Below are 26,049 nucleotides of genomic sequence, written 5' to 3'. Positions count from 1 at the left end.
ACTTCATCTGAATTTCTTTTTATACTTATGTATATAAATGTATGTATATATATGTGCATGTATATATGTGTGTGCATGAATATATGTGTCTACTGAAATTATATTAATACAATGAGGACTAATTAAAAAAATAAAATTCAAAGCGAACAGACCAAAGGCATCCTGCACAAATATTGTAACCATAGGGAAAACAAAAGGGACATTTTTAAAGACGATTATTTCGGCAAATATTTATCAAACTAAGTAAATGAATTAAACAAGCAATGCAATACACCTGTGAAAATCCTGTTATAAACACTTTTGCATAATCAGTATTAGACATTCAACGTAGTGACGTCACACCTTCAAGTCTTTACACAAGTTACAGCAACATTTTTACACGCTCAAATAGTTTAGTCAAGTAATAAGTTTATGCTGGGTACTGAAATACAGCTGATAAGCTGTTTACAAGTAAAGTAGCAAAAGGTCAAACAAAATCCAGTTATACATACATGTAGCCAGCTTCTTGCCTGACTAGCTGTAATTTCTCCAACTTATGTCGGGTATCCACAAGTGCAGAATGGACTGTCAAAGGACCTATATCCCCAAAAACTCCAAACATTTAGGTTAGCTATACCATCACTGGAATGACGTCATTGGTTCAAACTATTGTATGGAAAATGTGGGTCTATTTCATAACATCATACTAGCGCAGTGCTATATAACATCAGAATAGTACCATGCTATATTATATAGCATGTACTAGTGCTATATATATAACAAGAGACTAGTAACGTGCTATGTAACATTAGACTAGCACAGTGCTATATAACATGAGACCAGCAAAGTGCTATATAACATAAGCCTAGCACAATGCTATATAACACTAGTACCCTGCTATATGAAACTAGTAACTAACATGAAACTAGTACCATGCTATATAACATAAGCCTAACACAGTGCTACATAACATTAGACTAGTACCGTGCTATGTAACATCAGACTAGCACAGTGCTATATAACGTTGTTCAACAACATAGTCTAGAGAACAGACGCCCCAGTAGAGCTGACCAAACAGGCGCCCCAGTAGAGCCGATTAAACAGGCGCCCCAGTAGAGTTGATTAAACAGGCGCCCCAGTAGAGCTGACCAAACAGGCGCCCCAGTAGAGTCGATCAAACAGACGCCCCAGTAGAGTCGATTAAACAGGCGCCCCAGTAGAGTTGATTAAACAGGCGCCCCAGTAGAGCTGACCAAACAGGCGCCCCAGTAGAGTCGATCAAACAGACGCCCCAGTAGAGTCGATCAAACAGACGCCCCAGTAGAGCCGATCAAACAGGCGCCCCAGTAGAGCTGATCAATCAGGCGCCACAGTAGAGTTGATCAAACAGACGCCCCAGTAGAGCTGATCAATCAGGCGCCACAGTAGAGTTGATCAAACAGACGCCCCAGTAGTGTGGACGAATCGAGTCTTTCAGAACTAGGTCTAGGTTTGCTAATTGGTGTAAGTTTGTGATGAGAGTAACGTTCTAGTGGTTTCATCCAATCAAGGCTGGCCTGATGACGTCACCTGCTGTAGGACTTAGACCATGTGGTTGTCTCGATGCTGGCGATAGTGACGTCATTTTTCTGGTTCATGTTGTAGGTCTCTGTTACAAGAATAAAAGGTCTCTGTTACAAGAATAAAAGGTCTCTGTCACAAGAATAAAAGGTCTCTGTTACAAGAATAAAAGGTCTCTGTCACAAGAATAAAAGGTCTCTGTTACAAGAATAAAAGGTCTCTCTCACAAGAATAAAAGGTCTCTGTCACAAGAATAAAAGGTCTCTGTCGCAAGAATAAAAGGTCTCTGTTACAAGAATAAAAGGTCTCTCTCACAAGAATAAAAGGTCTCTCTCACAAGAATAAAAGGTCTCTGTCACAAGAGTAAAAGGTCTCTGTCACAAGAATAAAAGGTCTCTGTCGCAAGAATAAAAGGTCTCTCTCACAAGAATAAAAGGTCTCTCTCACAAGAATAAAAGGTCTCTCTCACAAGAATAAAATGTCTCTGTCACAAGAATAAAAGGTCTCTGTTACAAGAATAAAAGGTCTCTGTTACAAGAATAAAAGGTCTGTCACAAGAATAAAAGGTCTCTCTCACAAGAATAAAAGGTCTCTGTCACAAGAGTAAAAGGTCTCTGTTACAAGAATAAAAGGTCTCTGTCACAAGAATAAAAGGTCTCTGTTACAAGAATAAAAGGTCTCTGTTACAGGAATAAAAGGTCTCTGTCACAAGAATAAAAGGTCTCTGTCACAAGAATAAAAGGTGTCGTTATAAGAGCTGTTGCTAGTCCTAAAAAATAGCAAAATATCTACAAATAAAAAATCACACACTAATCGATTCATCAATCACAGCCCGCGTTTACAGGCCTATCTATCACGCTGAGGGTGGTGGCTGAGGTGTGTGTGTGTGTGTGTGTGAGATGAGATGAAAGGAGGGGGGCTGAGGATTGTGTGAGATGAGGGGGGGTATTGTTTTTAAATCGATGTTAGGAGCACTGAAATAAAAACATTTCCCAGTCATTGATCACACGATGACGTCACTAGATCACACATCTGAGTGACGTCACATCATCACATCTCTCACCATGACGTCACTAGAGGGTTCCTTAACACGGGAGTATACGCTCTACAGTCTACACTAACGGTACATGTGGTGAGACCACTGCCACATGTGGTGAGACCACTGCCACATGTGGTGAGATCACTGCCACATGCGTTGAGGCCAGTGCCACATATTGCATCAGACGTCACAAAGTATGACATCAAGACAGGATGCTGCCATCGCCTGACGACAAGAACGTGACTTTGCCACGCCCCTTTGAGCTGGTGACACGTTCCCCCCCCCCCCCCCCCCTCCTCATCTGAGAACAGACTGCTTTTGTCGGCAGTGATCAAATAAGTAGATGTAAAAGTGGATGTAGTGATGATGATGTTGTTAACTGGTGTGGTGATGATGTTGACTGGTGTAGTGATGATGTTGTTGACTGGTGCAGTGATAATGTTGTTGATTGGTGTGGTAATGATGTTGTTGACTGGTTTAGTGATGTTGTTGACTGGTTTAGTGATGTTGTTGACTGGTGTAGTGATGATGTTGTTGACTGGTGCAGTGATAATGTTGTTGATTGGTGTGGTAATGATGTTGTTGACTGGTTTAGTGATGTTGTTGACTGGTGTAGTGATGTTGTTGTTGACTGGTGCAGTGATGTTGTTGACTGGTTTAGTGATGTTGTTGACTGGTGTAGTGATGTTGTTGACTGGTTTAGTGATGTTGTTGACTGGTGTAGTGATGATGTTGTTGACTGGTGCAGTGATAATGTTGTTGATTGGTGTGGTAATGATGTTGTTGACTGGTTTAGTGATGTTGTTGACTGGTTTAGTGATGTTGTTGACTGGTGTAGTGATGTTGTTGACTGGTTTAGTGATGTTGTTGACTGGTGTAGTGATGATGTTGTTGACTGGTGCAGTGATAATGTTGTTGATTGGTGTGGTAATGATGTTGTTGACTGGTTTAGTGATGTTGTTGACTGGTGTAGTGATGTTGTTGACTGGTTTAGTGATGTTGTTGTTGATTAGTGCAGTGATGATGTTGTTGACTGGTGCAGTGATGATGTTGTTGACTGGTGTGGTGATGTTGTTGACTGGTGCAGTGATGTTGTTGACTGGTTTAGTGATGTTGTTGTTGATTAGTGCAGTGATGATGTTGTTGTTGACTGGTTTACTGATGTTGTTGTTGACTGGTGCAGTGATGTTGTTGACTGGTTTAGTGATGTTGTTGGCTGGTTTAGTGATGATGTTGTTGACTGGTTTAGTGATGATGTTGTTGACTGGTGTGGTGATGTTGTTGTTGTTGTTGTTGTTGACTGGTGTGGTGATGATGTTGTTGACTGGTGCAGTGATGTTGTTGTTGTTGTTGACTGGTGTGGTGATGTTGTTGTTGTTGTTGACTGGTGTAGTGATGATGTTGTTGTTGTTGACTGGTGTAGTGATGATGTTGTTGTTGTTGACTGGTGTAGTGATGATGTTGTTGTTGTTGACTGGTGTAGTGATGATGTTGTTGTTGTTGTTGACTGGTGTGGTGATGTTGTTGTTGACTGGTGTGGTGATGATGTTGTTGTTGACTGGTGTGGTGATGTTGTTGTTATTGACTGGTGTGGTGATGATGTTGTGTTTAAGCCCATGCTAGGGAGTAGTAGTGGTGGGAGTTGTGTGTGGAGGAGTAATGTGTGGGGGGGAGAGACGTGTGTGTGGGATTAATGTGGGGGGAGAGAAAAGAGGGTGTGTTGGATTAGTGTGTGGAACATTTGGTGTGTGTGGGAGTGTGGAGGTTTTAGTGTGGGGGAGTAGTGTGTGAGAATTGTGGTGATTTACCTGACATGAAAATGATCCCCCCTGCTAGACTGACAATCATGATTGCCAGCACTAGCCATACAATCATTTTTCCGGCGTCCACGGTGTAGCTGTCCCGGCGTTTTCCCGTGATCAGGTCTGTCAGGCTGCTGTCTCGGCCGTACGGATGGCTGTTGTCTTCGTCCAACTCCACGATAGTGCTCTGTCTCATCATGTGGCCTGTGGGAGACATGACGCAGGTGGTGACACACTGGTAAGATGATGGAAGGTGGTGACACACTGGTAAGATGATGGAAGGTGGTGACACACTGGTAAGATGATGGAAGGTGGTGACACACTGGTAAGATGATGGAAGGCGGTGACACACTGGTAAGATGATGGAAGGTGGTGATACACTAGTAAGATGTTGGAAGGTGGTGAGACACTGGTACGATGTTGGAAGGCGGTGATACACTGGTAAGATGATGGAAGGTGGTGACACACTAGTAAGATGTTGGAAGGTGGTGACACGCTGATTGTGTCACCAAAGGGGCAATATGTACTGTAGTGAGAAAAGTCTGGAATAAATTGAAGAGATGCACATATAAGCTGCACTCACTGACGACATCCGCGAGGCTTGGTCGTTTGCTGGGCTCTGTGATTACTTCACCTTCAAAAGCCGCATTGTAGTAGCTGAATGTATTCTGGCGAGAAAAAAAATAGTTCCACATTGTAGTAGCTAAATGTATTCTGGCGAGAAAAAAAATAGTTCCACATTGTAGTAGCTAAATGTATTCTGGCGAGAAAAAATAGTTCCACATTGTAGTAGCTAAATGTATTCTGGCGAGAAAAAAATAGTTCCACATTGTAGTAGCTAAATGTATTCTGGCGAGAAAAAAAATAGTTCCACATTGTAGTAGCTAAATGTATTCTGGCGAGAAAAAAAATAGTTCCACATTGTAGTAGCTAAATGTATACTGTCGAGAAAAAATAATTTACATTTTAGTAGCTAAATGTATTCTGGCGAGAAAAAAATAGTTCCACATTGTAGTAGCTAAATGTATTCTGGCGAGAAAAAAATAGTTCCACATTGTAGTAGCTAAATGTATTCTGGCGAGAAAAAATAATTTACATTTTAGTAGCTAAATGTATTCTGGCGAGAAAAAAATAGTTCCACATTGTAGTAGCTGAATGTATTCTGGCGAGAAAAAATAGTTCCACATTATGGTAGCTAAATGTATTCTGGCGAGAAAAAAATAGTTCCACATTGTAGTAGCTAAATGTATTCTGGCGAGAAAAAATAGTTTCACATTGTAGTAGCTAAATGTATTCTGGCGAGAAAAAAATAGTTCCACATTGTAGTAGCTAAATGTATTCTGGCGAGAAAAAAATAGTTTCACATTGTAGTAGCTAAATGTATTCTGGCGAGAAAAAAATAGTTCCACATTGTAGTAGCTAAATGTATTCTGGCGAGAAAAAAAATAGTTCCACATTGTAGTAGCTAAATGTATTCTGGCGAGAAAAAAAATAGTTCCACATTGTAGTAGCTAAATGTATTCTGTCGAGAAAAAAAATAGTTCCACATTGTAGTAGCTAAATGTATTCTGGCGAGAAAAAAAATAGTTCCACATTGTAGTAGCTAAATGTATTCTGGCGAGAAAAAATAATTTACATTTTAGTAGCTAAATGTATTCTGGCGAGAAAAAAATAGTTCCACATTGTAGTAGCTAAATGTATTCTGGCGAGAAAAAAATAGTTCCACATTGTAGTAGCTAAATGTATTCTGGCGAGAAAAAATAATTTACATTTTAGTAGCTAAATGTATTCTGGCGAGAAAAAAATAGTTCCACATTGTAGTAGCTGAATGTATTCTGGCGAGAAAAAATAGTTCCACATTATGGTAGCTAAATGTATTCTGGCGAGAAAAAAATAGTTCCACATTGTAGTAGCTAAATGTATTCTGGCGAGAAAAAATAGTTTCACATTGTAGTAGCTAAATTTATTCTGGCGAGAAAAAAATAGTTCCACATTGTAGTAGCTAAATGTATTCTGGCGAGAAAAAAATAGTTTCACATTGTAGTAGCTAAATGTATTCTGGCGAGAAAAAAATAGTTCCACATTGTAGTAGCTAAATGTATTCTGGCGAGAAAAAAATAGTTCCACATTGTAGTAGCTAAATGTATTCTGGCGAGAAAAAATAATTTACATTGTAGTAGCTAAATGTATTCTGGCGAGAAAAAAATAGTTCCACATTGTAGTAGCTAAATGTATTCTGGCGAGAAAAAATAATTTACATTGTAGTAGCTAAATGTATTCTGGCGAGAAAAAAAAAGTTCCACATTGTAGTAGCTGAATGTATTCTTGCGATATAAAAATAGTTCCACATTAAAACAGCTACAACAGGTTACGTTTGGAAGGTCAGTGGTCGTGCTCCGTGGGGGGGAGGGGGGAGCAGTGCACCTCACCTCCTGCTAACAGATGCCTGGTAAAAACTCTTCACACAATTGTGTATTTAAAAGACACTACAAAAACTGTTGTGTGAAGGAACTGTTGTGGGGAGGGGAGGGGGGGGGGGGAAGACGCCAAACGCTCATTTAAATTGCCGAATTCGGCCCAATACTTATTTAAATAGCCGAAGAGGGAGCGGTATAACACGCCTTTAAAAAGTCTAATAGGACCCGGTCCTATAACCTTCTAAACCTCTACATATAAAAGGCAAACGTTGTTCCGTACAATGGTCATGAGAAGGAAAAACTTTCGTTGCGAGGCGGGGTGGGGGGGGGGGGGGTGTTTTTAGTTCTGCCTCTGGTGACAATGTGAATACATCGTCATACCACGGAGCGGTCGGGGTTTCCCGGATCTATCCCAGGGATCTGGGGGTCGCCGTCTGATTGGACCCCTTGAACCGACACCGTGCAGCAAATGGCTTTCTGCCAGGACACATCAAAGATTTGGCTTGACCAAGTGGAAACTACAAAAACAAATCAAATAAAAACTTGAAAAAGTTGAAGACGAGGAGAGATCGAAAGGAGGTGGGGGTAAGGTGGGGGGATAGTCATTAGGCGGATATATTTATCGGCCCTGACGTTATGGAGAGTTGTTTTTCCTTTGTTTCCCTTTTTTATTGGTCTGCAATATTTGGTAATTGGTGTGGTAAGGGAGGGAACTTTTGTGTGATAAGTGAGACCTAACCATGGTCCTTAACGCATCAGACGGACTGGGAGATACCTTGTTAATTATTTGCAGAACTATACGATACCTGATCTACAAAATGCTGCGATTCTGATGCGATACCTTATCTACACGATACTGCGATTCTAATGCGAAACCTTGTCTCAATTAGTATCGATTCTAATACGATACCTTGTCTCAATTAGTATCGATTCTGATGCGATAGCTTGTCTCAGTATCGATACGACAACCCACGTCACCAAGGTACCCATTCTGTGGGTGGACAAAAGTCGATTTTTGGCTCTTAGTTCCGTCTAGCTGTCTCGTCTGCTCAGCCAATGGGGCGAGGTTTGCACCATCATGGGGGTCAAATGTCATCATGGGGGTCAAAAGTCGTCGTCAGCAGGCGAGTGTCAGCTCTACATGCCATTGATTCCATTACACTGTAGAGTCAAATATGGACTTTGGTACGCAACTTTGAGAATTGGTTACAAGTTTGTTCAGCCCAGCTAAACTCTCTGTTGTTTCATCTGGTTGATCGAACATGTGACCTGAGTGGGTCATTCACAGCACGGCAACTTTAACTGTGTACAAGTTAAACGTGTGAATAAACTAAAACGTGTGATCAGGTGCCATCTGACCCACGTTGCCCAATGACCCATGAGGACCACTGACCCATGAGGACCACTGACCCATGTTGCCCAATGACCCATGAGGACCACTGACCCACGTTGCCCAATGACCCATGAGGACCACTGACCCATGTTGCCCAATGACCCATGAGGACCACTGACCCACGTTGCCCAATGACCCATGAGGACCACTGACCCATGAGGACCACTGACCCATGTTGCCCAATGACCCATGAGGACCACTGACCCATGAGGACCACTGACCCATGTTGCCCACTGACCCACGCTAACCACTGACCCATGAGGACCACTGACCCAGGTTAAGCACTGACCCACGCTGACCACTGACCCTTATTGCCCACTGACCCACGCTGACCACTGACCCTTATTGCCCACTGACCCACGCTGACCACTGACCCACGCTGACCACTGACCCATGTTCCCCAATTACCCATGAGGACCACTGACCCATGAGGACCACTGACCCAGGTTGCCCACTGACCCATGCTGACCACTGAACCATGAGGACCACTGACCCATGTTCCCCAATTACCCATGAGGACCACTGACCCCGGTTGCCCACTGACCCACGCTGACCACTGAACCATGAGGACCACTGACCCATGTTCCCCAATTACCCATGAGGACCACTGACCCACGTTGCCCACTGACCCAGGTTAAGCACTGACCAAGGTTGCCCACTGACCCAGGTTGCCCACTGACCCAGGTTGCCCACTGACCCATGTTGCCCACTGACCCATGTTGCCCACTGACCCATGTTGCCCACTGACCCATGTTGCCCACTGACCCATGTTGCCCACTGACCCAGGTTGCCCACTGACCCAGGTTGCCCACTGACCCATGATCCCCACTGACCCATGTTGCCCACTGACCCACGCTGACCACTGACCCATGTTGCCCACTGACCAACGCTGAACACTGACCTTAGTGTGTAGCTTGTTGAAGGACACGCTCCTGCAGGAAGCCAGGTCAGGTTTGGGAAGACCGTTCCTGACCTGCAGACAGTCACGTGATGCAGGCAAGTCAGTCACGTGGTGCAAGCTTGGGACACTCGTACTTTTAAGAATTCCTTTAATCTTCCTGCCAGTGTCAGGAGACTCGCTAAGGGAGATAATCTCTCGCAGGCTCACCTGGGGACAATCCACAAGTACCAGACTAACACAGTGAAACAATCCACAAGTACCAGACTAACACAGGGAGACAATCCACAAGTACCAGACTAACACAGGGGGACAATCCACAAGTACCAGACTAACACAGGGGGACAATCCACAAGTACCAGACTAACACAGTGAAACAATCCACAAGTACCAGACTAACACAGTGAAACAATCCACAAGTACCAGACTAACACAGTGAAACAATCCACAAGTACCAACCTAACAGAGGGGGACAATCCACAAGTACCAGACTAACACAGGGGGACAATCCACAAGTACCAGACTAACACAGTTAAACAATCCACAAGTACCAGACTAACACAGTAAAACAATCCACAAGTACCAGACTAACACAGTGAAACAATCCACAAGTACCAGACTAACACAAAGGGACAATCCACAAGTACCAGACTAACACAGTGAAACAATCCACAAGTACCAGACTAACACAGTGAAACAATCCACAAGTACCAGACTAACACAGGGAGACAATCCACAAGTACCAGACTTACACAGTGAAACAATCCACAAGTACCAACCTAACAGAGGGGGACAATCCACAAGTACCAGACTAACACAGGGGGACAATCCACAAGTACCAGACTAACACAGGGGGACAATCCACAAGTACCAGACTAACACAGTGAAACAATCCACAAGTACCAGACTAACACAGTGAAACAATCCACAAGTACCAGACTAACACAGTGAAACAATCCACAAGTACCAGACTAACACAGTGAAACAATCCACAAGTACCAGACTAACACAGTGAAACAATCCACAAGTACCAGACTAACACAGGGAGACAATCCACAAGTACCAGACTAACACAGTGAAACAATCCACAAGTACCAGACTAACACAGGGGGACAATCCACAAGTACCAGACTAACACAGGGGGACAATCCACAAGTACCAGACTAACACAGGGAGACAATCCACAAGTACCAGACTAACACAGGGGGACAATCCACAAGTACCAGACTAACACAGTGAAACAATCCACAAGTACCAGACTAACACAGTGAAACAATCCACAAGTACCAGACTAACACAGTGAAACAATCCACAAGTACCAACCTAACAGAGGGGGACAATCCACAAGTACCAGACTAACACAGGGGGACAATCCACAAGTACCAGACTAACACAGTTAAACAATCCACAAGTACCAGACTAACACAGTAAAACAATCCACAAGTACCAGACTAACACAGTGAAACAATCCACAAGTACCAGACTAACACAGTGAAACAACCCACAAGTACCAACCTAACAGAGGGGGACAATCCACAAGTACCAGACTAACACAGGGGGACAATCCACAAGTACCAGACTAACACAGTGAAACAATCCACAAGTACCAGACTAACACAGGGAGACAATCCACAAGTACCAGACTAACACAGGGAGAAAATCCACAAGTACCAGACTAATCCACACGTGTCCGGTGCAGCAATTCGTCATGGGGAAGGTTATATTTATAACACAAACTCTCTCTCACACACACATATATATATTTTTTTTTCTTATATATATATATATATATATATATATATATATATATATATATATATATATATATAGTTCAATTCTGAATGTAAAAGGTTTGTAAAATGTTTGTCGTGGATACTTAGATGAATTTAAGTGTTAGATTATTATAGTGCTCATGGTCTAAATTTATGAGTTAAAAAATTACAATTGAAAGTCTTTAAAAACAATTTTCATTTTATATACTTAGAATAATAATTTTCAATTATGAACATTACATAAAATTTTAAAAAAAGTGTATCAACGTTTATAAAATTTCTAAAATTGTGTCTGAAATGTATTTGCATTTTGCTTTTTAGTTCTCATAACGTCCCTTGATTTGGAAAACATAGTTACTTCCCTTTAAAAAACCATTAAATCGGGGGAAGAAAGAATTTACTTTTTATTACTTTGTTTTGGTGTTAAGAAAAAAAAATAATTACATAATTATCGGGGATTGATAAAGTGCAATGTCGTTGGTATTTTTAATACTGCCTTTTATTTATTCTATACACTAAACATACTGTTTACTAATTATTTTTTAAATCAATAACATTTAATAAGTCAGGTCCTACAAATCATATATGTTTATTTCTTTCCATTTACGGATAAGCTTGGAGTATTATAATTTTGTTCACTAAATTGAAACAGGCGCGTCCGCCGGCGCCCCTGCACGGTACGATTTGGCGCCCTGGGCTATCATGTGAGCGCTATGCTGCATAATTTTGTTTTAAACAGTGCGATAGACTATGGATAAGAAAGGTTACTATAGTCTTTAAGTGAATCAAATCCGGGCGTCCCCCGGCACCCCGGAAGGGTGCTATTTGGCTCCCCGGGCCTTCACGTGTACGCTATGGTACCTACGTTCGCGTGAGTTCAAAAGACTATGAATAAGTTGGGTACTATAGTCGATTACTAAGTTGAATCGGGCGGTTACGCCGTACCTCGTCATAGGCTAGACTGTGGACACTTTGAGTTTATCTTTGCGTTTGTGTTTTCTTTGTGTTTAAGTTTGGGTTTGCGTTTGCGTTTGGATTTGTTTTCGTTTGCTTTTTTTTTTTTGCATTTGTGTTTTCGTTTGCTTTTTTTTCTTTGCGTTTGTGTTTTCTTTGTGTTTGTGTTTTTTTGTGTGTTTTCGTTTGTGTTTGTATTTGCGTTTGTGTTATGTTTGCGTTTTTTTTGTGTTGTGTTTTTGTTTTTTTGGTTGTGCTTTGGTTTGTGTTTGCGTTTGGATTTGTTTTCGTTTGCTTTTTTGTTTGCGTTAGTGTTTGTGTTCTCTTTGTGTTTGTGGTTGGGTTTGTCGTTGCGTTTGTTTTGTGTTTTCGTTTGTGTTTGTTTTGTGTTAGTGTTATGTTTGCGTTTTGTGTGTGTTTTGGTTGGTTGTGGTTAGGGTAGGCCATGCCGGGTAAATGCTGATTACTAAACACACAAGTTATGGTCCTTTACAGATACGTTTTTCAGAGATGCCAGAGCAGGGCCTGGCCAGGTCGGCTAGTATATATATATATATATATATATATATATATATATATATATAAATATATATATATATATATATATATATATATATATATATATATATATATATATATATATATATATATATATATATATATATATATATATATATATATATAAATATATATATATATATATATATATATATAAATATATATATATATATATATATATATATATATATATATATATATATATATATAAATATATATATATATAAATATATATATATATATATATATATAATATATATATATATATATATATATATATATATATATATATATATATATATATATATATATATATATATATATATATATATATATATATATATATATATATATATATATATATATATATATATATATATCAGGGGTCGGTAACCTTTTGCGACGGAAGAGCCAAAAGTTACAATTTTCAAAATTTCCCAGCTTTTAAAGAGCCACTAACATTTTTATTTTAATATTATGATCTTTGATTAGGATTAGGTATATATATATATATATATATATATATATATATATATATATATATATATATATATATATATATATATATATATATATATATATATATATATATATATTTATTTATTTATTTATTTATATTTATATATATATATATATATCAATGTATGCAGTATGTAAGTGTTTGTGTGTCTGTTTATCTTTTATTCATTACTACACCTTTCATCCGATCATGAAACTTTAGGAAGCTGCTGATAATACTTATAGGGAGATATTTGCGAAAATAAAATGTCAAATTCGCAAATAGAATAGCGAGTGTTTATTGATTATATTTATTAAATCGTTCATTACCGAGTGTTGCAGACTAATATTTTATTAGTTTCAAGAAGAAAATAAAATAATTATTATTTGTCCATGGAACTGAAGAGCCGCACCTCGACATCAAAAGAGCCGCATGCGGCTCGCGAACCGCAGGTTGCCGACCCCTGATATATATATATATATATATATATATATATATATATATATATATATATATATATATATATATATATATATATAAAGCTCAATTCTCTATGTGGCGGACAGCGGACAGGCAAACCGCGGATTCCAAAATCTAAAGTGCTCATCGTCTAAATTCATAATAAAAAAAATAATATTGAAGGTTTTGTAAAACAATTTTCATTTTTCAAACCTATGGTAATAATTGTTGACATGTCCACCAAACACAATTTTGAAAAATGTATCATCTTTCATAAAAACTCTAATTATTTACATTTAGTTCTTTAGCATTCCTTACGTCCCTTGTTAAATTAGGAAAACACAATTACTTCCCTTTATAAAAAATATTACATCGGGAGGAAAAAATGTACCTTTTTTACAAGCTTTTATTTAGCTTGCTTCCTCTGTCTGTCGTCAGTCTGTCTAGTGTTTTGGTTGGTAGTGGTTAGGGTGGGAAATGCTGGTATATGCTGATTACTTTACAGATAGGTTTTTCACAGAGGCCAGTGCAGGGCCTTGCCGGGACGGCTAGTAATATATAAAGCTCAAATGTACGTGGCGGACAGACGCGTGGTTGACATGCATGTAGTAAAAACTCGACTTGTTCGCCATTTTGTAATATTTTAAAAATATTTGTTTTAAATCTAATTTTAAAAAAAATATTTTTAACGTATTTATTTTAAATCTAAATTTTGTTATATTTCTAAAGTATTTATGATAAATCTACATCTTGTAATATTTTTAGAGTATTTATTTTAAAACGAAGCTTTGATATATTTTTAAATTATTTATTTTAAATCTAAATGATGTCATATTTTTAAAGTATTTATTTTAAATCTAAATTTCGTTATATTTTTTAACTTTTTATTTTAAATCAATATTGATGGTTTTGTTAAAAAAAAAGTTTAATTTTCCAAAAGTATCAATTTAATTGATGTAACGTGCAAAGAATCAAATCAAATGTATCACCCTTCACAAAAGTTTTTATTGTTTGTTTTTTTCTGGAAAAAGTGTACACGCTACTTCCATTAGTCCATTAGTAACAATTACATTCTTTGATAGATCACAAAACAAAAATTACATCGGGATTTTTTTTTTTTTTTTTATACTGGAAAAAAATAATTATATAATTAGCATGGATTGATAAAGTGCAATGTGGTAGGTAAAACACGGATATTTTAAATATTGACTTTTATTTATTTTATACACTGAACGTACTCTTTACTAGTTATTTTTAATCAATAGCTGTTTAGTAGCCGTTCCGAAACGCCCCTATGTTAACTTTTTAAAAATTTCCGTTAGCTGATGTGGCTTTATAGTCGTTACTAAATTGAATCAGACGCGTCCGCCGGCGCCCCGACAGGGTGCGATTCGGCGCCCCGACAGGGTGCGATTCGGCGCCCCGACAGGGTGCGATTCGGCGCCCCGATAGGGTGTGATTCGGCGCCTATGGTAGTTTTAGACAGTGCGATAGACAATGGATAAGAAGGGTTACTATATTCTTTCACTAAATCAAATCCAGGGCGTCTTCAGGCGGGCCGATAGGGTGCAATTTGGCGCCCCGGGCTATACTATTAGAAATGCATGCGTTATTGTTTGCGTTAGTTTTGTGTTTAATGTTTTTTTGTTTGTGTTATATTTGCGTTACGTATGCGTTTGTTTTTTGGTTTTGGTTGGTTATGATTAAAGTTAACTGAAATTACACGTTTATTTCCTCACCCTGTGATGGTAAAACACTTTTCGAACTTTCGTTCGAAAATACTAAAAATATCTATTACGAGAAAAATGGCCCGTTGAGGAAGGGTACAACGGGCGCTAGGCTGATAGTGCTGTCTCTTTTCTCTAAACTAAAACCAACCCCCCACCCCCCCCCACACCACCCCCACCCCCACCACCCCCACCCATCCCCACACACCACCCCCACCCCCCACCCCCCCCCCCCAAAAAAAAAAAACATGTCTACCGTCCCATTCAACGAAATATAATTATATACTTTTTCCAGTGTCCGCCCCCTCCCAGAAAATTCTACCCCCGCCCCCGAAAATTTCAAGTACCCCCCACCCCTCTCCGGGGAGGAAAAAGTCTGAAAGAAACACTGAAACCAACCCACCCCCCAAACACCACCCCCCACCCCCACACCACCCCCCACCCCTCCACCCCCCCCCCCCCCCCCCAAAAAAAAACATGTCTACCGTCCCATTGCAAGAAAACCACTTTTTAGATTAGACACATTAATTAGGCGGTAATTTTATTATAGAGTATCGATGAAGAAATTTCTTTTGAGTTGGGGAGGGGGGGGGGGGGCTCAGACGTTCTTACGCGGGGGTGGGGCTTCGCCCCTACCCGAAGAATTGTATGAAAGAAACTCTTCACGCAAACCACTTAGATTAGACCAAATTGCCTTTGTATTCAATGTTTACTCGAGAAACAATGACGTCATATTACTGAGATTATTTTCTACTCTATGCTAAATGTGACCGCGTCATACTTCGTCTTTCGTTTCACTGTGAGAGTTTTTAATTTCCTTGTGTTTTCTCTAGAGCGTTCTTGTCAGACAGATAGATAGATAGATAGATAGACAGACAGCGAAACTATTAGTATTAATTACTATACCTAAAAATAGAAGCTTAATATAGATATGTGTTTACCGAAATAAGCACTTCGTCTATAGAACCGATACACTTACGACTTACACCGACAAACTAACGTTGACACACATACACATACTTAAATAGACACATTAACATGTAAACACTTACATCTTTGAATGTGGGTTTTTTCCTCAGCGGTTTCTCGGGTGGGATGTGGTCTGATGTTAAGAACTCGGGGAATATCACTTCAGGCGACGTCACTACCGAAACTTTTTGGCTTGCTTCCCCTGCTTCGACTGACGTCACTTCGTCAATAGTTTGCTGTTGGGTGGCGGTGGGTGGAATGGAGGGAGGGGGGGATGGTAAAAATAAAGATGACTAGAATGTTTCAACTATTTTGATATATTGTAGTAGAAATGTCAGTAGGCGAGATAACGTACCAGGGTATGTAATCACTTTCACGCGAGACGAGGGAGGAGGGGGGGGGGGGAGACGACTGGAGAAAGGGTTCTCAAAGTCTGGCAAGTAACTTTATTTATCTTCGATGTCCTACAATGTGCTGTGACTTTCATTTACTTCAGTCAGTCAGACGTTCAGTTAGTCAGACGTTCAGTCAGTCAGACGTTAAGTCAGTTAGTCAGACGTTCAGTCAGTCAGAAGTTCAGTTAGTCAGACGTTCAGTCAGTCAGACGTTCAGTCAGTCAGATGTTCAGTCAGTCAAACGTTCAGTCAGTCGTCAGTCAGACGTTCAGTTAGTCAGACGTTCAGTTAATCAGACGTTCAGTCAGTCAGACGTTCAGTCAGTCAGACGTTCAGTCAGTCGTTCAGTCAGTCAGACGTTCAGTGAGAACCCCACGTGTGTAGGATGTGAGAACCCCACGTGGAGTCGAGTGTGTAGGATGTGAGAACCCCACGTGGAGTCGAGTGTGTAGGATGTGAGAACCCCACGTGGAGTCGAGTGTGTAGGATGTGAGAACCCCACGTGGAGTCGAGTGTGTAGGATGTGAGAACCCCACGTGGAGCGTGCAGGATGTGAGAACCCCACGTGTAGTCGAGTGTGTAGGATGTGAGAACCCCACGTGGAGTCGAGTGTGTAGGATGTGAGAACCCCAGTGGAGTCGAGTGTGTAGGATGTGAGAACCCCACGTGGAGTCGAGTGTGTAGGATGTGAGAACCCCACGTGTAGTCGAGTGTGTAGGATGTGAGAACCCCACGTGTGTAGGATGTGAGAACCCCACGTGGAGTCGAGTGTGTAGGATGTGAGAACCCCAAGTGGAGTCGAGTGTGTAGGATGTGAGAACCCCACGTGGAGTCGAGTGTGTAGGATGTGAGAACCCCACGTGGAGTCGAGTGTGTAGGATGTGAGAACCCCACGTGGAGTCGAGTGTGTAGGATGTGAGAACCCCACGTGGAGTCGAGTGTGTAGGATGTGAGAACCCCACGTGGAGTCGAGTGTGTAGGATGTGAGAACCCCACGTGTGTAGGATGTGAGAACCCCACGTGGAGTCGAGTGTGTAGGATGTGAGAACCCCACGTGTAGTCGAGTGTGTAGGATGTGAGAACCCCACGTGTAGTCGAGTGTGTAGAATGTGAGAACCCCACGTGTAGTCGAGTGTGTAGGATGTGAGAACCCCACGTGGAGTCGAGTGTGTAGGATGTGAGAACCCCACGTGGAGTCGAGTGTGTAGGATGTGAGAACCCCACGTGGAGTCGAGTGTGTAGGATGTGAGAACCCCACGTGTAGTCGAGTGTGTAGGATGTGAGAACCCCACGTGGAGTCGAGTGTGTAGGATGTGAGAACCCCACGTGTAGTCGAGTGTGTAGGATGTGAGAACCCCACGTGGAGTCGAGTGTGTAGGATGTGAGAACCCCACGTGTAGTCGAGTGTGTAGGATGTGAGAACCCCACGTGTGTAGGATGTGAGAACCCCACGTGGAGTCGAGTGTGTAGGATGTGAGAACCCCACGTGGAGTCGAGTGTGTAGGATGTGAGAACCCCACGTGGAGTCGAGTGTGTAGGATGTGAGAACCCCACGTGTGTAGGATGTGAGAACCCCACGTGGAGTCGAGTGTGTAGGATGTGAGAACCCCACGTGGAGTCGAGTGTGTAGGATGTGAGAACCCCAGTGGAGTCGAGTGTGTAGGATGTGAGAACCCCAGTGGAGTCGAGTGTGTAGGATGTGAGAACCCCACGTGGAGTCGAGTGTGTAGGATGTGAGAACCCCACGTGGAGTCGAGTGTGTAGGATGTGAGAACCCCAGTGGAGTCGAGTGTGTAGGATGTGAGAACCCCACGTGGAGTCGAGTGTGTAGGATGTGAGAACCCCACGTGGAGTCGAGTGTGTAGGATGTGAGAACCCCACGTGTAGTCGAGTGTGTAGGATGTGAGAACCCCACGTGGAGTCGAGTGTGTAGGATGTGAGAACCCCACGTGTAGTCGAGTGTGTAGGATGTGAGAACCCCACGTGGAGTCGAGTGTGTAGGATGTGAGAACCCCACGTGGAGTCGAGTGTGTAGGATGTGAGAACCCCAGTGGAGTCGAGTGTGTAGGATGTGAGAACCCCACGTGGAGTCGAGTGTGTAGGATGTGAGAACCCCACGTGGAGTCGAGTGTGTAGGATGTGAGAACCCCACGTGTAGTCGAGTGTGTAGGATGTGAGAACCCCACGTGGAGTCGAGTGTGTAGGATGTGAGAACCCCACGTGTAGTCGAGTGTGTAGGATGTGAGAACCCCACGTGGAGTCGAGTGTGTAGGATGTGAGAACCCCACGTGTAGTCGAGTGTGTAGGATGTGAGAACCCCACGTGTGTAGGATGTGAGAACCCCACGTGGAGTCGAGTGTGTAGGATGTGAGAACCCCACGTGGAGTCGAGTGTGTAGGATGTGAGAACCCCACGTGTGTAGGATGTGAGAACCCCACGTGGAGTCGAGTGTGTAGGATGTGAGAACCCCACGTGGAGTCGAGTGTGTAGGATGTGAGAACCCCACGTGGAGTCGAGTGTGTAGGATGTGAGAACCCCACGTGGAGTCGAGTGTGTAGGATGTGAGAACCCCACGTGGAGTCGAGTGTGTAGGATGTGAGAACCCCACGTGTGTAGGATGTGAGAACCCCACGTGGAGTCGAGTGTGTAGGATGTGAGAACCCCACGTGAAGTCGAGTGTGTAGGATGTGAGAACCCCACGTGTAGTCGAGTGTGTAGGATGTGAGAACCCCACGTGGAGTCGAGTGTGTAGGATGTGAGAACCCCACGTGTAGTCGAGTGTGTAGGATGTGAGAACCCCACGTGTGTAGGATGTGAGAACCCCACGTGGAGTCGAGTGTGTAGGATGTGAGAACCCCACGTGGAGTCGAGTGTGTAGGATGTGAGAACCCCACGTGGAGTCGAGTGTGTAGGATGTGAGAACCCCACGTGTGTAGGATGTGAGAACCCCACGTGGAGTCGAGTGTGTAGGATGTGAGAACCCCACGTGGAGTCGAGTGTGTAGGATGTGAGAACCCCAGTGGAGTCGAGTGTGTAGGATGTGAGAACCCCACGTGGAGTCGAGTGTGTAGGATGTGAGAACCCCACGTGGAGTCGAGTGTGTAGGATGTGAGAACCCCACGTGTAGTCGAGTGTGTAGGATGTGAGAACCCCACGTGGAGTCGAGTGTGTAGGATGTGAGAACCCCACGTGTAGTCGAGTGTGTAGGATGTGAGAACCCCACGTGGAGTCGAGTGTGTAGGATGTGAGAACCCCACGTGTAGTCGAGTGTGTAGGATGTGAGAACCCCACGTGTGTAGGATGTGAGAACCCCACGTGGAGTCGAGTGTGTAGGATGTGAGAACCCCACGTGGAGTCGAGTGTGTAGGATGTGAGAACCCCACGTGGAGTCGAGTGTGTAGGATGTGAGAACCCCACGTGGAGTCGAGTGTGTAGGATGTGAGAACCCCACGTGGAGTCGAGTGTGTAGGATGTGAGAACCCCACGTGTAGTCGAGTGTGTAGGATGTGAGAACCCCACGTGGAGTCGAGTGTGTAGGATGTGAGAACCCCACGTGGAGTCGAGTGTGTAGGATGTGAGAACCCCACGTGTAGTCGAGTGTGTAGGATGTGAGAACCCCACGTGTGTAGGATGTGAGAACCCCACGTGGAGTCGAGTGTGTAGGATGTGAGAACCCCACGTGGAGTCGAGTGTGTAGGATGTGAGAACCCCACGTGGAGTCGAGTGTGTAGGATGTGAGAACCCCACGTGGAGTCGAGTGTGTAGGATGTGAGAACCCCACGTGGAGTCGAGTGTGTAGGATGTGAGAACCCCACGTGGAGTCGAGTGTGTAGGATGTGAGAACCCCACGTGGAGTCGAGTGTGTAGGATGTGAGAACCCCACGTGTGTAGGATGTGAGAACCCCACGTGGAGTCGAGTGTGTAGGATGTGAGAACCCCACGTGGAGTCGAGTGTGTAGGATGTGAGAACCCCAGTGGAGTCGAGTGTGTAGGATGTGAGAACCCCACGTGGAGTCGAGTGTGTAGGATGTGAGAACCCCACGTGGAGTCGAGTGTGTAGGATGTGAGAACCCCACGTGTAGTCGAGTGTGTAGGATGTGAGAACCCCACGTGGAGTCGAGTGTGTAGGATGTGAGAACCCCACGTGTAGTCGAGTGTGTAGGATGTGAGAACCCCACGTGGAGTCGAGTGTGTAGGATGTGAGAACCCCACGTGTAGTCGAGTGTGTAGGATGTGAGAACCCCACGTGGAGTCGAGTGTGTAGGATGTGAGAACCCCACGTGGAGTCGAGTGTGTAGGATGTGAGAACCCCACGTGTAGTCGAGTGTGTAGGATGTGAGAACCCCACGTGGAGTCGAGTGTGTAGGATGTGAGAACCCCACGTGTAGTCGAGTGTGTAGGATGTGAGAACCAGTGTATGGTCAGCCGTCTCGTGTTCCACTGTCGGCTATTGAAATAGATGGGATATGGGAAATAGATGGGATATGATTTTTACTTTCCCAGACTGAGCTTAAGTTTATATCATCGATTTTATCATCCGTCTACAGTCTACACGTATTTCTATTTTCGTATTTACACACCCACACACAAGTTTTCAAGAAATATAGGCATATCTATCTATCTATCTATCTATCTATCTATCTATCTATCTATCTATCTATCTATCTATCTATCTATCTATCTATCTATCTATCTATCTATCTATCTATCTATCTATCTATCTATCTATCTATCTATCTATCTATCTATCTATCTATCTATCTATCTATCTATCTATCTATCTATCTATCTATCTATCTATCTATCTATCTATCTATCTATCTATCTATCTATCTATCTATCTATCTATCTATCTATGCAAACAATTCCACCAGCCAATAACACACGGGAAAATGTTTTGACTAGCCCCCCCCCCCCCCCCCCCCCCCCAACAGACACATTCTCTTCAACCGATTAAAAAAAACTACACCCAAAACAAAACCAAAATAAAATAAATCTAAAAAACAAGCAAGGGCACTCAACTCCTTTTGGCTCCCGCCCCAAAGTGTAGTGAAATTGTCTGCCCATTATACAGGACACCAACTCTAATCAATGGTCGGACCAGTTAGTTCACTTGTACGTCTTGGCCACAACATAGCCAGCTAGACGCCGTGGCCCCTGGCCCGACAATTATTCCACTGTGATTAGTTAAATATGGTGGTCAGGATATGTGGTCCTATGGTGGTCAGGACATGGTCCTATGGTGGTCAGGACATGGTCCTATGGTGGTCAGGATATTGTCCTATGGTGGTCAGGATATTGTCCTATGGTGGTCAGGATATGTGGTCCTATGGTGGTCAGGACATGGTCCTATGGTGGTCAGGACATGGTCCTATGGTGGTCAGGATATTGTCCTATGGTGGTCAGGATATGTGGTCCTATGGTGGTCAGGACATGGTCGTATGGTGGTCAGGACATGGTCCTATGGTGGTCAGGATATGTGGTCCTATGGTGGTCAGGATATGTGGTCCTATGGTGGTCAGGATATGGTCCTATGGTGGTCAGGACATGGTCCTATGGTGGTCAGGATATTGTCCTATGGTGGTTGGGACATTGCTAAAAATGTATAGATAAAAAAATGGGACATAGTGTTGTTACCTTAAACCTACAAGCAAAGTCCTAGGTTTCTTTAACTAGATTGGTGCCTGTACGCAGGTTGTGACAGTCAGGTCCCTGTACGCAGGTTGCGACAGTCAGAAGGTCCCTGTTGTGACAGACAGAAGGTCCCTGTTGTGACAGACAGAAGGTCCCTGTTGTGACAGACAGAAGGTCCCTGTTGTGACAGACAGAAGGTCCCTGTTGTGACAGACAGAAGGTCCCTGTTGTGACAGACAGAAGGTCCCTGTTGTGACAGACAGAAGGTCCCTGTTGTGACAGACAGAAGGTCCCTGTTGTGACAGACAGAAGGTCCCTGTTGTGACAGTCAGAAGGTCCCTGTACGCAGGTTGTGACAGTCAGAAGGTCCCTGTACCCAGATTATGACAGACAGAAGGTCCCTGTTGTGACATACAGAAGGTCCCTGTTGTGACATACAGAAGGTCCCTGTACCCAGATTGTGACATACAGAAGGTCCCTGTTGTGACATACAGAAGGTCCCTGTTGTGACATACAGAAGGTCCCTGTTGTGACAGTCAGAAGGTCCCTGTACGCAGGTTGTGACAGTCAGAAGGTCCCTGTACCCACATTATGACAGACAGAAGGTCCCTGTTGTGACATACAGAAGGTCCCTGTTGTGACATACAGAAGGTCCCTGTACCCAGATTGTGACATACAGAAGGTCCATGTTGTGACATACAGAAGGTCCCTGTTGTGACATACAGAAGGTCCCTGTACCCAGGTTGTGACAGACAGAAGGTCCCTGTTGTGGCAGTCAGAAGGTCCCTGTTGTGACATACAGAAGGTCCCTGTTGTGACAGTCAGAAGGTCCCTGTACGCAGGTTGTGACAGTCAGAAGGTCCCTGTACCCAGATTGTGACATACAGAAGGTCCCTGTTGTGACATACAAAAGGTCCCTGTTGTGACATACAGAAGGTCCCTGTAACCAGGTTGTGACATACAGAAGGTCCCTGTTGTGACATACAGAAGGTCCCTGTTGTGACAGTCAGAAGGTCCCTGTTGTGACAGTCAGAAGGTCCCTGTTGTGACAGACAGAAGGTCCCTGTACCCACACACTCTGACCCCCAAACCTGACATTAACCACGTGAGTAGATGACATTACACATAACACATGTCAGAAGATGACATAGGGGTCGGCGTGGTCGAGTCGGTAAAGCTCATGGTTGCTAGACCAAAAAGTCTCGAGTTCGAACCCCCGGGCATATGAGGCTCGTTAGCCACTCTTCAAGGAGAGACAACTCCAAAATCAAACAACTGCTGCCTTGCAGTTTGTTCTTGGTTGGACAAAGGCTATGTAAGTAAATCCTAAAAAAAAAGCAGGCTGAAATCGGAGTCAATGGCTTCAGTGGCGCATAACCAGTTGACACGTAACGCTTAATTGTGTTGGAGGCGTGGTCGAGTCGGCAAAAGCTCATGGTTGATAAATTCGAAAAAAAGGTCTCGAGTTCAAACCCTCTGGCAGATAAGGCTCGATCCCTTCCAACACTAAACATTAAGAACGAAGAAGAAGAAGAAAATGACATGTCACAAGCTTACCTTAAGGTTTGTGTCACTTGTCAGACAAGCAGTGAGTGAATGGTGACATCCAATATCCACACTTGTGACATTCACTCCACCATCCACACTTGTGACATCCACTCCACCATCCACACTTGTGACATCCACTCCACCATCCACGGGTTGGCCTCCTCCCCACGACTGGCTGACCTCTGACCTTGAAAGAGCGCACACACCAGGAGCCAGAACCTCCGTGAGCACCTCGCTAGTCTGTGGGTCTCTCGACTCCAGACTGCCAGAGTTGGTCAGTGGGTCTCTCGACTCCAGACTGCCAGAGTTGGTCAGTGAATCTGATTGGCTAGCCCCGGTGTTGTCCGGGTGTGTGGTTGGAACGGTGACGTCTGGCAAGCCAGGGGAGATAACATCGCTTGTTCTTTCACAGGGGAGAAAATTACCTAGAGTCTTCGGATTCTCTCCCTTGAAATCTTGGTTTTGTGTTGTTGTTTTAGAGCTTGGCGTGGTTTGTCTGGTGGGAAAAGATATGTCGTCTGCTGTCACACAGGAATTGTCGTCTGCTGTCACACAGGATGTGAGGTCACCCTGGTTGGGGCAGGGGCGGTAATGAGTTGATTGATTTGAGGGGACGGTGGACGTGCGATGTATCAACGACGAGCCGCTAGGATTATCGTGATTATCGTCTGCTATGTTCTCATCAATATCCTCGTCCACGTGACCCACCCCCCCTGTAACGTCGGTCGGGCTGCCTATACCAGAATCTGTGCTCAAACTCTGAGGAATGTCTGCAGTTAAGTTCTCTTGAGGAATGTCTGCAGTTAAGTTCTCTTTAGAATCGACAGATGGCGCAGCTTTATTCCTCCCAGACAGGGAATCAATCTTCACTCGCCGCGCGGCTTTTCCCGAAGATTCGTCTGACGGCCCCTTGCTGCTAGAGTTGCCAGCCCCTGTTTGACCCGACCCCCCACCAATTTCTAGTACAGTCACTTTCTTCCCTCCCTTACGGGTTTCTCTTAATGAATTGTCTCCCCTTGTCTGATCAAGATGGCGGGCCTTGTTTATTGCAGACAAATCGGGAATTCCCAGTTTAGTTTTTCTCTGCGATGCGCGGGTGGAATTAGACGTTGAGGCGCCGGGTTCAAAACCTGACGCCGCCTCAGACGTTTGATTAGCGAACGTTTTTAGTGCGACCTCCTCAAACTCGACGCTTCGTTTGGCTGACGGCTGCTGCAGACGTTGCGTCATGGACGCCGCACTTTTGGAGGTGGGTCGATGCGGTTCCCCAGCGACGGATGCCAATATTCTACTAACGATGTTTGTTCGTACGACATCGGTGACGTCACGTCCGGTGTGTACCACGCTGATGTGCTTGATTTGGTGGATATGACCGGCTGTGGCGTCAGACGTATGTGACGTGGCGTCAGACGTATGTGACGTAGTGTTCAGATTGTCTTTGACATTTGCTTCCATCCCCTGGTCACCATGAACCGCCCCCTGACTAGCCACCCCCTGCCCGCCAACCTCGCCATCTTTACTCCCGCCCGGCGGTGGTCGGGACGTTTGCTCCATGTCTCTAATGCCAGATCTGTGACGTACGTCACGTGGACGTCAGCACATGACGTCATGTGACGTAACCGTTATTTAAACAGTCTATGGCTAGGGTTTGTCACGTGGTGAGGTCCCCTTGGCTCATGTGGCTGAGGAAATATCAAGTTTTAAAATAACATCAATTTTTAAAATAACATCAACTTTTAAAATAACATCAAGTTTTAAAATAACATCAAGTTTTAAAATAACATCAACTTTTAAAATAACATCAACTTTTTAAATAACATACCTCTCAGGCTGAGATCTGATTGAATAAAATAAAGTGGGAGTTATATCCCCTAAATTTTCTCGAATATTCTTATATGACGCTACGGGGGATGGCAACTCGGGATAGAGACAACATTTTATATCCATTTTTAATTACTTAGACTTTTAAAAATAGAACAGAATCTCGATAAAAAAAGAATTGGGCTCAAAGTGAACAGCAAACAATCGGTGTATAATAGTGCGGAACATTAGTACTTTATAAATTCATATTCGTTTTTTGAGAAATCAGACATAGCATTGGGTACTACTTCCAGTCACCGGAAATTACTTAAAATTTGACAGAAAACGTATAATTAGCGCTTCTACTTATATGTGAAATTTTATCTCTATCATAAAAAGTACTCAAGTTATAGGCTTTTGAAAAAGACGAAAATAGAATACATTCTACTTCCGGTTACCGGAAATCGCTGAAAAGTTGAAACAGAACTACAAATTTGATTTCATACTTATATAAGAAATGTTATCAACATAGCTGTAACGATACTCAAGTTATCGTGTTCATGGACATACGCTAAGACATACAGGTGAATTGCAAAGCACTGTTTTCCGACTCGATTACGCATAAAACGCCGAATTAAAAAAAAAA

The 26,049-nt window shown here is 43.3% G+C and overlaps 1 protein-coding gene across 1 annotated transcript; it reads right to left on the bottom strand.

Moving 5' to 3' along the window:
• Positions 1-1,408: 1,408 nt before the first annotated feature.
• LOC131951735 (uncharacterized) lies at positions 1,409-25,003 on the bottom strand. The gene is made up of 6 exons (XM_059314117.1): positions 23,613-25,003; positions 16,110-16,262; positions 9,092-9,298; positions 4,964-5,048; positions 4,387-4,584; positions 1,409-1,627 (listed from the first exon to the last, which is right to left on the bottom strand). Exons 1-6 carry the CDS (start codon positions 24,831-24,833, stop codon positions 1,545-1,547), a joined length of 1,947 nt encoding a protein of 648 aa, XP_059170100.1. The 5' UTR covers positions 24,834-25,003; the 3' UTR covers positions 1,409-1,544.
• Positions 25,004-26,049: the final 1,046 nt, after the last annotated feature.

The sequence above is a fragment of the Physella acuta genome, unplaced genomic scaffold, assembly GCF_028476545.2.
Source record: "Physella acuta isolate Inbredline_101_S28 unplaced genomic scaffold, ASM2847654v3 ptg000067l, whole genome shotgun sequence".
NCBI classification, from domain to species: domain Eukaryota; kingdom Metazoa; phylum Mollusca; class Gastropoda; family Physidae; genus Physella; species Physella acuta.
Note: the sequence above shows the minus strand (reverse complement) of the source record. Positions and strands in the feature narration are given on the sequence as shown.